Raw genomic sequence first — 13,406 nt, 5'->3', positions numbered from 1 at the left:
GTGGGTGGTTAGTTAGGGGCCCCTGTATCCTCAGGGGGCCTTGCCTTTTGGCATGGTCCATCATGGCATTGCTCCAGTTGTGCATGCATATGTTTCATATTTGAGTGTGTTGGCTTATTATCATGATGCATTACCTACTTATCACTAATTTCTTATCACATACAATAATGCAAATGTTTGTGCATCGTAGCAGCTGAGCCTTTGGTCACAATAAATCCTATTCCTCCTTATCTTTGCGGGGTGCATGTTCAGTAACATTTCCAGCACGGTTTCCAGTGGTCCATGGCGCCGCCTCTCGTCTGAAAGACAGAGCCGAGGGCTTGCAGCACCCAGCTGAAGCAAAAGGAAAACGAAGTTAACGCTGTTAGCCTGTAGCTTAGCAATGAAACCCTGCCACAGTCAAACCTAGCTGGCTCATATTTAGCGCCCACAGTAAACTGGATTTATAGCTAATCTAGTAGAGCTGTAAAACATAGCCGGGTCAAATGGTGAGTGCACCTCTGCATTGATAAATGACGAGTTTAGGAGCTTGGCGAGATGATTTACGCGATAGCAGGTTGCTAAGCTAGAGTGCTAACCGACTGGCTTTGCTCCGCTATGTAGCTTGGCTCGCTGACTATCTTGTTAGCTTGCTTCTGTGCTAGCTACGTTATCAACAAAACATGTTTAATTCGGTTCGGTTTATGAAGGACTTTATATTTAGTGACGCCTTGTAGCTTGTTTTGAATGTGTCTGTTCTCCTATATGTATGTGTCAGTGCATGCTTTGGTGTGAAATATAGCTGCATACACAAAGACGAATTCAAGTTAACGATTAGCTTGTTTGCTAAGGCTAACGTTAGCATAGAAGATCTTACAGAGCTTGCAAAACATTATTCAAATTGGATAACATCCATTTCTTATAGTGCCAACAGCTCGTTAAACCATGCCTTCAGTGCCCAGTGAAAAATAAGATGTCAAGCTAACTGTGTATGTGTTTTCGTAGGTGTACGAGACTGTGCTGCCATGGGTGACATGAAAACCCCAGATTTTGATGATCTCCTGGCTGCCTTTGACATCCCAGATGCCACAGGGTTGGATGCCAAAGAGCCCATCCAAGGGAGTCATGAGGAGACTGAGAGTCAGCTGAAGCACACGGGGATATGTCTGGATGACAGTTTATTGAGTAACCAAGCTGTCACAACAGCAGATATCCCTGCTGTAAGTGTTATTGTGAAAAACACAAGTCGACAGGAGTCGTTGGAAGGTTTTGAGCCAGCATTGCAAAATGGATTCAGGGGACAAGAGACCTCCATTGACTCAGTTGAGACACCCAACGCTGACTTTTCCAAATCATTTGTTTCCGCTTTGAATGGAGAGAGTCCGAGAGAGCTTCTTGGGAAGGCGCCAATTCAACACAAGCCTGATGGAGCACCAATATTTTCACAGTCTCTTTCTCATTTTAGTCCCATCTCCAGTCCTGAGTCTGAAGACACTCAGTGTAGTAGGGATGACATGCATCCAAAACAAGAAAGACCCTGTTTCCCAGAAGCTTTAGATTTGGTGGAACCTATAATCCCAGACAATCCAAAAAAATTGGACCTCAGCCTGTTTGACGACTGTCCAAAGGACTCTGATATTCCCAAAAACACTCAGAGGAGCATAGAGGAAAGTAGGATAAATGAGGAGTCCACTGACATCTGTGCCGGTAACAGAATTGATAAAACACAGAGAATACACAGTACACTCCCCCCTCCCAGCCCAGACTTTGAGACCAACTGCAATTCAGGAACCACAATGGACGTTCCCACTTCTTATCCACATGTCAAATCTAAAATATCTTCTTGCCTCGAGGCTCTGGTGGCTCTTAATTCTAGGAAAGATCCCAGTGAGCAGATTAATCCCAGAGAGCCATCAGCAGTTCAGAATGACTGCTTTAAAGCAAACCCCAACGTGCCTATGTCTCCACGAAGCCCACTTGAAGCTGTAAAACGGTTAATGAAACCCTCAGATAGTCCCATAAGCATCTGCAGTGATAGTAGTGGCAAAGCATCCCCTGCTGTGGCAACAGGGTCACCCCCTGCTATACCCAGGGTCCGAATTAAAACCATTAAAACCACATCTGGGCAGATCAAGCGCACAGTGACCAGTGTGCTGCCTGATTCAGAAACAGATGAAGTTCATTCTGCATACGAATCCTCCCCATCACAGAGCATGATTAGTGAAGATTCCTACTGTAACATGTCTCCCCATCCATCTCAAAGTGTTGATAGTATTGTTGGAGCCCAAACTAAAGGTGCCCCTGCTACTGCAGCTTCACCGAAAGTTTCACGCAACAAACCAGAGGTTAACTCCAGGAGGCCGGGCATGACGCAGTCCGCAGCAGTGTTCCATAACACTAGTGGTCCTGTCAAAAGATCTGCTGCACATCAGGGGCAGAAACCAAAGAGAGGATCAGCCACGATAGGCCACACAACCAGCACCAACTTCCTCCCAAAAGCAATGCACTTAGCTAGTCTGAACCTGGTCCCTCACAGTGTTGCCGCCTCAGTTGCTGCACGCTCCACGTCCCACCAACAGAGCCAACACACACTCTCCTCCACGGTGTACAGCACCGTCCCACTGGTGCATCAGGTGAAAACAGCCAGCCCTTATCCTTGCACATACATTCCCAACACAGCAGCAGGAACCTTAAACAGACTGTTGAACAATGCCAACCCCGTGCCTACATATGTGCCCAACCTGACCCCCCCTCCAGAGAGCAATATCAACCTCCCACCACGCGGATACTGCTGCCTCGAGTGCGGCGATTCTTTCGGGGTGGAGAGGAGTCTTGCGTATCATTACAGCAGGAGGAGCGTTCACATTGAAGTTGGGTGTACGCACTGCGCTAAGACGATGGTGTTTTTCAACAAGTGTGCCTTGTTGGCGCATGCACGGGAGCACAAGAACAATGGCATGGTGATGCAGTGCACTCAGCTTCACATGAAACCCATAGCAGAGGAGCAAATGTTTGTACCACTGAGTGCTGTGAACCTGGACTCCACCTCATCCTCCCTTAAAAGCCAGCCTGTCCTGCCCCTCTATCCAGACAATGCCATCCGTCACCGGCTCAGATGCCTGGAGTGTAACAAGCAGATGTCTGACTACAAAGCTTTAGCAGGCCATTACCAGAGGCCTTCTGAAGATGTGGAAGGACTCGTGAGTAGATGTGTTATTGAGTTATTAGAATATTTAAAAGATTTGTTGTTATTGTCAGCAGTTTAATGAAACCCCTGTTTGTGGCACCCCGATCACATTCATTCCTACTGAAGAAATAAATATTTACAGGGTTCCTGCAGATCTTTAAAACATCTTATAAGGCAGTGAATTAATTTATCTAAAAACAATGCCTTAATTGGTATTAAAATGTAATAAATCAATTTTTTGATTTGTCTAAAAATGCTAAGATGTCTGAGTTAGGTAGTTTATTTATCGTTTTCTTGGACTTTACACTGTTAAATATGAATAAAATTGGTTTACCTGCTCATTAATGTGACGCAGATCAGGGTAGTGGAACCAACAACACTCAAAGTTTGTTTCTGGCTGGGATGCTCAGAGCAGAGCATCTACTGTCTGCTAGCAATCTAGGACTGCACCCTGCACAATGGGGAAATGCAAATTATATGAAAAAATGTTATTTAACCAAGCTTTTGAGGCATCGCTGAAACTGTATTTTATGAAAAACTTTTTCAAACTTGGCATGATGTGGATGAAGGCAGTGGAATCCCACATGCAGAATGAGAAACACAAAACACATAGAACTCCCCGTCATATGTCAGATATTTCCCAGTTCTGTTTTACTCCTAAGCTGTGCAATGAGATGAAGATGTTTTATGTTACAGAAAAACATTTTGCAAAATTGTCCTTTACCCTAAATACTTGATTTCAGCTCATATTTTTTCCCTTTAACCCCTTGAAACATGAGTAAAACAGGGTTTAAAAAAAAATTCAAGAAACCAGTAAAGAGTGACAAGAAAACCACCACAAAAATAGCGGACACAATAAGGTGGGGTAGGGAGGGATATTTAGAGAAAAATGTCTGGAAAAACTGTATAGTTACAATAATTTTATATTTAAAATTATGCCATAGAAAAAGTATACATTTAAAAAATAAAAATAATTTTCAGCACAGTTTTGGGGTATTTTCTTTTGCTTTTTGCCTTTTTTGTGTGTGTATTTTAAGGGAATTTCAATGTAAGCTTTCTGATAATTTCTTGTTCAGTTCTTGTGAAGTTGCCTATTATCTTAACACCATGTTTTTGAAATAAATCAAACCAATTTGTCCAGGTTTTATAGGGTTAAGAGAACTATAAAGATAGCTTTCTGAACATTTTTCCATCTTATTTTTATCCTATCTAATATTCCCCCCTAGCTAATATTCAGAACATTTTCTTGTCACCTTTTACTTTTTTGCAGTTTGTGGGACATTTCTTGCCAAGTTGCTCATTATATTTTTTCCCGTGTCTTTGACAGAAAAACAAATTTTCTCAGGTTTCAGAGGTTAAAATGCTGGTAAAATGGGGCGACCTCTAGTTCACCTGGCAGAGTGTGCGCCATGCCTGAGGCCTCTGCAGCAGCCTGGGTTTGAGTCTGGCCTGTGGCCCTTTGCTGCATGTCAAGCCCCCCTCGCTCCCCCAACTTTCTTGTCTCTCTTCAGCTGTTGTATAAATAAAGGGAAAATGCCCCAAAAATAATCTTAATAATCTCTTAATAAGATGGTAAAATGCAATTGATTGCAGCACACAAAAACTGATGTTAATCCAGGTGTTAAAGGGTTAATTTTGGTTATTGTAAAATAACCAACTTGCATTTAATTTCCAGTGGCATTAAAGAATCTTTTTTAAAGTCTTAAATCTATCTGTTTTTTGACATTTTTTTCATTTGTCCCAACAGATGTGTAAGGTGTGCTCCATGTTATTACCCAACAAGTGCAGCTTCAAAGCTCACCAACGCATTCATGCACACAAGTCTCCGTACTGTTGTCCTGAGTGCGGTGCCCTGAGCCGCTCTGCAGACATACAGAAGCACGTCAAGGAAAACTGTCTGCACTACGCTCGCAAGGCGTGGTACAAGTAAGTAAGCAACAATAAAACGCAGACCTTATAAGACAGTACAGTGTTAGAAAAAAGTGACATTGTGTTTTCTTTTCTTCCAGATGCCTTCACTGCGATATGGTTTTCAAGACCCTTCAAGGACAAAAAACTCACATTGAGGAAAGACACTGTGATGTCTTCTATAAGTGCTCCATCTGTCCAGTTGCCTTCAAGACCTCTGACGGCTGTGAAGTGCATTTAAAAAATAAACACAACACCAGCAAAATATCCCCTGTGTAAGTCAACACCTGGAGACCAGTTAAATGTTGTAGCCTACATCTCTTTTGACAGTTAATTTAAACATTTTTCACTTTCTTTTTGCAGGTTAATCTTTAAGTGCTCGTGTGAGACGATTTTCAAGAAAAAGCAGTTACTGTTTCAGCATTTCCATCAGAATGCCAACAAGCGTGTTACGTCTGTATTCAAGTGTCCAGAATGCAACTCGGTCTTTCCACAAAAGCAGCTGTTAATGCAACATGTCAAGGTTAGCCCTGGTTTGTATTTTTTTATGGAGATGTGTGTGTGTGTGTGTGTGTGTGTGTGTGTGTGTGTGTGTGTGTGTGTGTGTGTGTGTGTGTGTGTGTGTGTGTGTGTGTGTCAGTTTTAAGTAAACATCTTGCAAGCTGTTGTGCAATGTTAGATTTTGTCACATGAGGTAATGTACAAAATCATGCACATGATGCAGAGAAAGCAACACGAGGTCAAGTTGTCCAACAACACTGTGAAGTGTGTCTTGTTGTTTCACCACATTAGCAAAAGAGAAGAAGAGTAATGTTGCATAAATGATGAGTACTTTGTATTATCAGAATCAGAAATACTTAATTACAGTTACTCTGATGCCCGCATAGAGAATTATCTCAAGCAGAAAGAAGCACAAGCACAGGTATATAAAATATAAATAAGAAAAATAAAAATGCAGTAGTAAACAATTAGCACATTATGGAAATATCTAAATATTTTTTAAAAAAATAAGGTATGCATTGTATGCTGAATATGTGTGTAAAAATATAAATGTAAGAAATACAGGAATAGAAAATTACTACTAGTATGTGAAAATTTAAATTATAATATGGATAACATGCTGAGTGTGTAAAGTGTGTAAACTATAAAACAATTGTGACCTTTAGAACCTGATCATTAGCACAAAAGAGAGGACAAGATCTCATATATGGTTGCCTTTTCTGTTGTGCAGAGTGTTCATGTAGGAAACTTGACAGCAGAGGCAGAGGACAACAGCAAACAGACAGACAACCCTGACTGGTACCAGGATGCTCAGTCTGTCCAACAACAGAAGAGTCACAGCCCTGTTAAACACACAGATAGTCCAAGAAAAAGGGTTGAGCAGGACAAAAGACCTGGTGTGAAGCCCACCGGCTGGACGTGTGGGGAGTGTCTCCAGTGTTTCCCTGAGCGAGACTCCTATGTTTCTCATATGAAGACCAACCACGGAAAGGTGACAGATGATAAATGCATGCAAAAAAAAATTCTTTCAGCGCACACATCCCAAAGCAGATAAATACTAGAAGCTGCACAGAACCAAAGAAGATAGAAAAATAAATTCTGCACACTAGATGATGCTCCCATGAATGTTTATTACCTCCACTTGTGGTGTTTTGGGCCGAAGCCCTTCTCCAGACACTCTGCTGTCTGAAGAAAGGCTTAGACCCAAAACATCACACATGGAGGTAATAAATATTCGTGGGAGCATCATCTAGTGTGCAGATTCTATTTTTGTATATTTTAGAGATAATAAATTCCCCATATGCTGGGATGTACAGGTATATGTGTTCAACCAAAACATAAATGACTGCCTCAGGGTGAAATGGGGGACGCTTACTCTGCTGCAGCTTAAGTTAGCTCAAAGACACATTTAGATGTGTCCAGATTCCAATACTAAAAATTGAAGCGCCACTATTGAAATTGTCTAATGAATTCATATGGGGCCATTATTGTAGCAGAACTAGTGCAGAACTATTTACAAATGTGCAGAGTTATGTAACTGTTAATCTCTGTGTCTGATCTCTGTACAGATTTGTATATGTGTAAAAATATATCTATATCATATATCTAACAACATACAAAGGTATCTGCACATGTGTATTCAGAATCAGTGTGTGTGTAATCACATTTGCAAATGTGTGAAAAAATATCTCCAAATCTGTATTCAGATTTGCAAGTACTTAGAGATTTTTTAAATGTACAGACAAAGCTGTAAATGCGTACATAGATATGAATGGAATGGTAAGTATTTTGCTTCAAGTGCTGGAAATATAAAGACAAGTAATTTTTTGAAAATAGAGTGATATGAGTGTGTGTAGTATTGAAGCAGGCTTTAAAAGCAGCGGGCTGCTGTGATAGGTCAGCATCACCGCCATACTGGACCGGCTAAGACTTTCCCGTAAACAAGCACAAGTAAACAGGAGGGCACTTTTCCTGTTAAAAAGCACCATAACATTTACATTTCATGACCAGTGTTAATGAGTCATTTTTATATTTAAGGGTTTATGATCCACAAGGAATATTTTTTAAAAAATAGTCTTCAGTTTATTAATATCTTGATAGTTACACTCTGTTAAGTCTTGATTCAGGTGTGAATTTTGGGTTATAGCCTAAAGAGTTTTGCTAGAGTAAAGAGTGTTGTGTTATTGGTAATTCTCAGCTATATGTTCTCACGTTTAACTGCAGCTGAGTGCCGCACATTTAAAATGTTTAATGTGAATCCTGGGAATCTAGTAATTACTTCATTATTCAGAAAGTAATAATGTCTTAATGGTTACTTTGTGTGGATTGTGAACTCATTAGAAGTTCATGATGACCTTTGAGGAAACTTTTACTACAAAATCTTTTTTTTTTTTTTCCCTACAACAGTCAGTGAAGAAGTATCCATGTCGACACTGTGAGCAGTCTTTCAACTCTTCAATCAGCTTGAGACGACATGTTCGTAATGACCACGGTGGAAAAAAGAGAATTTACACTTGCTGGTAAGATTGTTAGCTCTGAAAATGAACAAGCCACTGCTATTTCAGTCCTAAGTGGACCACATGAATCTGGACTGCAGTTAGTATTAGTGGTCTCACAGTTCTCTCCCAACAGCTGAAATCAGGAAAACAGCACCGCGACAAAAATTATTTTAATTATTTATTTTTTTTTTTGTTTTAGGTATTGCACAGATACAAAGAAGATATTCACTTCGAGTGTGATGTTAAAGAATCACATCAGTCTAATGCATGGAATCAAAAATCCTGATCTTGGCCAAATGCCGAAAACAGCCATCCAGGAATCCAAAAAGTGTCTGGGCAAGGTACGTATTCGTTTTCTTTTTAACACAAACAACAACTGCAGGCACAAATGCACATGTTATGAGTCTTACAAGCTGTCATTTTAAAATATGTGATGTCTTGATGAATTGCAGGGACTTTTCATAGGAAGACCTCCTGTGGACACACAGGAGGCGGGCCAGGATCGCACTTCTGGTCTCAAGGCTCCTCCAGCGAAACGTCAGAAAACTCAGTTCCGCTGTTCAAAGTGCGGCTTTGTCACAGACGACAGCGCCCAGTTCCAGCAGCATATACCACAGCATAAAACTGATGAAAACACTCCTCAGTGCCTTCACTGCGGCCTGTGTTTCACATCCGTGCTGTCTCTCAACAGACATCTTTTCATTGTGCACAAAGTGAAAGATCCCGAAGACGGTGAGAGAGAAGAGGACGGGACGGAGGTGAGAGAGAAGCAGCAGGTTAATCAGCCAGTCACATTAGCAGATACAGATGAGGTCAGTGACTTGTTACCGGAGCTAAATGAACCTGAGCCCTCACAGGCAGGAGATCCAGCGAGTCTGAACTGTGACAAGACGTCAGACTGTAATTTAAAACTGAGCACGCACTCTCAGACGCAAGCAGTCTCTCTCCGGTAGTAAGACCTCTTTAAAGCTGCTTTAATGTTGTTAGTTTTCACATGACAGTAACAGCGGAGGCTCGATGGTCTGCATGGAAGTGTTTGGGCCTTTCTTTTTTATTATTCAGAGGCCGTGCAGTATATTCAAGCAGATCCTTAACATTTATTAAGGAAGAGTATTTTCACAAATGAGAGGGGAAATTAATATTTTTCAATTATTTTTATTTAACTTTGCATGTTGGTAATATATTCATTTTGCCTTTCAGACGTAACTGCACATATTACAGCTGAAGCTTTTTATTTTTCTTTCCCCCAAAATGTTCCATCCACTCTGACAGGAGACTCAGGAATGTCTGTTAGTGTCGAGGTCTGATTGATTAAAGAGGTGGATGTTTGCCTTTTTATATTCAGCATTTATTTTAATTGCTTGAATTTTGTCTGAAGTATTTAATGCAACACACTATTACCTGAAAGGGCTTCAGGTTGCGTTTTTTATGACATAACTGTGTTGCAATTAATTTGCAGTACAAAGCTAGAATTTTTAGTCACCATGTATCACAAAACAGTATAGCTCAGTATTCATTTAGAGCCGTATTCCTGCGTTCTTGGAAGTTATTTGTAAACTGTCCCGTGAGAAAGAATACGTGCAAGTTGTCTTGTTTGGCAAAGCCCACTGAGGTTAGGCTACACTTTAAAGCAAGACTTTCTCTTGACTATTTTAGCATTCTGCAATGCTTTTGTCTCTGTGTTTATTATTCGATTTGTGGGTGCATGTGTTGTCCCAGTTCTGGCCTTCCTTTGTCTTTTTTTCTTAATGAATTTTCTTTCCTTTTGTGAATGAGTGTTAAAGGGTAACTTCAGTATTTTTTTACCTTTTTTTAACATGTTTTCACAATGTCTAAGTAACAAAAGGAGACTGTTTTTTTATCCAGTATGTGTGTAATAGGTTGCAACATAACCACTTGAAGCATTTGTGCATCGTCAGTTTATGTCCACATGAAGTGCTTGTTTTTGCCACTGACAAACTCACATTATTACTTGAAGTGTGTGACAACATTATGGAATTGATCTCTTCAGAGATAGACCTTTTTGTTAAAGAGGAAGATCCTTTTAATTAACCAACAACAACCCTGAAATTGCTAGCAGCAAAACGACCAGACTCAATTTAAGTAACAAGTAATTTTAGCATATATAGAGGAGCTTATTTTCACCTCTGACGGGGTGAATTAATGGTGAACTTCAATTAAACCAGAGTTGGTGATTGATGCAACAGTGGAAAGACAAACCAAGAAGACTTGTGTGAGTTTTACTTTGTTTCTGTTTACTTTGAAGTGTGTTTTGCAATGATAAAATAACTGTTTATTTAAATGGAGTCAGGGGTGTGTGGCTACAGTGATTTTGAGGCTGTTTCTGGTTTTACCAAAAGGATCTTACTCTTAGTCAAAAAGGTCCACCTATGTGGGGATCCTTTCAATAATGTTAGACACTTAGAATAACTATTTGAGCCCCTCAGTGGCAAAAATAAGCACTTACGGTTGACTTACATTGACAGTGCACAATTACCCTGAGTGGTTACATTGCTGCCTGTTTTTGCCTCTCTGGGCTGCAGCGCATTGTCACATTACTAGAACAATTTCAAAAATTGCTGTCTCAGTTTGTCACTTAGACACAAAAACGTGGAAAAATAGGGTTCATGTTGAAAAATACCAAAGTTCCCCTTCAAGGGCAAACGTGGAGAGGTATTGGATGTGTGGTGCAGTAGTTTTGAAAATACCTCAAATTGCCAGAAATGTATTTTCAGGCAAGTGAACAGTCAATGTAATGTCAAATCAGGGTACATTGTTTTGGATAATCCAGAGCAGGCGTGAAAGTGAAGTTTTGGTGGTGTATTGGAGATAGTGTTCTAAAAACGAGGACCTGTGATAATAATACTAGTAGGATCAGAGGAGTTGGTCAGATCCATTATGGCTCCAGAGGAAAGACATTTCTCAGATCAGTGCTCATTATGTTGGGTACTTCTTGTTCGCACGTTCTGGATTGTGAAGCAGCGCCTCTTGTTATGTATTGAACACGACAGTTCCTACCTCCATGGTTAATGGCAGTGATTGTTTTACAATGAAAGACTTTGAGGAGTTGAAGGTAATCTCAGTGCAATGTAAAAAAAAAAAAAAAGAAGTTTAAAAAATGTTTATTATCCCACATTATTGAATTTTATAAATTATTTTGGGAATTATATTAAGGCTATATGGTCATATTGACTTAACTGGCAAGTGAACTTTTGTATTTAAGTGCTATAGGAGCTCTGTATTTCTCTGTAGTCTGAAATCCTTAATTTACCACACTGCAGCTGTTTGACTGCAGAGGCTGAAAAGAATGACATGTTCTTTTATAACGCTTGTTGAAAGACATTTGTACTTTTGATACTGTGTACAGGGAGGACTTGTATAGGTAGGTAACCTGTGTACATACAGTAGCCAGTGAACCCTGGATTCACAGTATTTCTTAAGCCATTACATCTGTTCAGCATGCAGTGGCCCACGTGCCTTGCTGTATTGTTTACGTCAACATACTTACAAATAAATTGGTGCATTTAATTATACATCTGCTTTGTGTTTTGTCTTGTGTTGAAGACATGCGTCTGTATGAAAGGATGTGGGGGTGGGAGGTGATTGATGGTATTTGGGTGTGATTATTAGTGGTTTTGCACTGAGGTCAGTTGTCACCGCAACTCAGAATAACATGAGGCACTGTCATTCATCCAATAAGAAAGCAACCACAGACGAGTGACTTCATGCCATTAGAATATTAAGCCCGTCCTATCTGAGTATAACTGCCTGCTACCAAAGTAACACAAGAGCAAAGGGGATTTTAATTAACCTGCCTCAAATCTGTACGAAACACGTTTGAGGAATGAAAGGCACTTTGACAAAGATCTGCAGAGCCGGATTTCTGTCTTCCTTCATTCTTGTTTCATACATTGCCATGACTTCTTCAATGACTCTCGATTTGACGGAGCTGAGAAATAAAGTTTCAAAGATCAAGGTGAATCCGAGAGGGAATCTGTGGGCGACAGGTAAGAGAAATAAAACTGCAAAATGATGTGTTTTTGTACTTTTTAGAAATTATTTATTGTATAATTTTGATGGTTTATATTATTGTATTTTGTGTTAAGGGCATTTCATGGGCAAGAAAAGTGTTGTGGATAGTTCCTATATGAAGTCTGCATTTGAAGATGTAAATACTCCGACTGAAGTCAGAGCTGTTAGTCCTCTGCACCCAGTGGACACAATGCAGGCACTGCTTCAGATGTTGAAAACTGCTAAACAAACACAAAGGAAACGAGCATTAGACATGTAAGATTAGTATTATTATTATTATTATTATTATTATTATTATTATTATTAAAATTCATCAAGTGCAACTGATGATTTTTTTTTTCCATTCTTTAGAGGAGGAGGGGATTCTGCGTGAAGAACATTTCAACCAACATTGTAACAATATGAAATCCGACTGATGAAGAGATTTACAATAATCTCCTGAAAAAATGAATATGTTGGCATTTTTTTAATGTGATATGTTATATTGTACAAAACAGTGTGGTGCCAGTCTGCACTGCTTTGTTCTTGGCTCCATTTTTTTGAACCTAATCATAATGTGTTAGTGCTACCTGTTAATAAATGAACTAGTACTGAAAGACACCAGCTGTCAGCCTTTTTATCTTGCTGGTTTCACATTTTTGTTGAAATATTCTTTCTTTTTTAAATAAAAAAGTAAATACAGTAATTGAAGTAATTGTGTTTTATTTCTATTAAAGTCCTTTTACACAATAGTAAGTAAGGGACTGTTTTTTATCAGAGTAGGGTGGTGGCTGTGGTGTGACTGTTTTTTTCCTTTTTTTGTTTTTCTTGAGTCTCTCTGAATGCATAACCCTTTTTTTCTCCTGACAGAAGCTTTGGTCTCACATAATGTGTCAATGAAAATCCAACAATAATTTCTGTGTTTACAGTTTTTGGCTATGATAAGAGGTGTAAACATGCTTCCAAACCCACCTGTGGATTTGGAGGGCATATTTTCTTCAAAAATTGCCAATAAAATTAATGCAAAATACAGTCATTTAATGCCACATGCCCCTCCCCCAAAATAAAATATTTTAAATCACTCCTTAAAAGTTATATGTTCAAAAAAGTATTTTATAATTTTAGCACACTGTTCATTTTAAACATGTCTTTTTTTGTTATCATTATTGTTATCTTATATTGTTATCATGTATTGTTGTTTTTGTGTACTATTCTAATTGTCTGTTTTATACACTTCAAGCAAAGTTTGCAGCTAAGTGCCTGAAAGATTGCCTTTTTTGTGTAATGTATCTGCTTCATTGTTGGTATTTATTTTATTGCTG

General features: G+C 39.4%; 1 protein-coding gene across 1 annotated transcript; it reads left to right on the top strand.

The window, feature by feature from the left end:
* Nucleotides 1-313: 313 nt before the first annotated feature.
* znf592 (zinc finger protein 592) lies at nucleotides 314-11,606 on the top strand. The gene is made up of 9 exons (XM_042496257.2): nucleotides 314-488; nucleotides 985-3,179; nucleotides 4,914-5,092; nucleotides 5,176-5,349; nucleotides 5,438-5,597; nucleotides 6,306-6,566; nucleotides 7,982-8,094; nucleotides 8,273-8,414; nucleotides 8,526-11,606. The coding sequence occupies exons 2-9, from the start codon at nucleotides 1,005-1,007 to the stop codon at nucleotides 9,024-9,026; spliced, it is 3,705 nt and encodes a 1,234-aa protein (XP_042352191.2). The 5' UTR covers nucleotides 314-488; nucleotides 985-1,004; the 3' UTR covers nucleotides 9,027-11,606.
* The last annotated feature ends 1,800 nt before the right edge of the window (nucleotides 11,607-13,406 follow it).

This window comes from Plectropomus leopardus, chromosome 7 (genome assembly GCF_026936395.1).
Source record: "Plectropomus leopardus strain MGB_pleo_1.0 chromosome 7, ASM2693639v1, whole genome shotgun sequence".
NCBI lineage: Eukaryota > Metazoa > Chordata > Actinopteri > Perciformes > Serranidae > Plectropomus > Plectropomus leopardus.
This window is presented reverse-complemented; position numbering and strand designations above follow the sequence as displayed.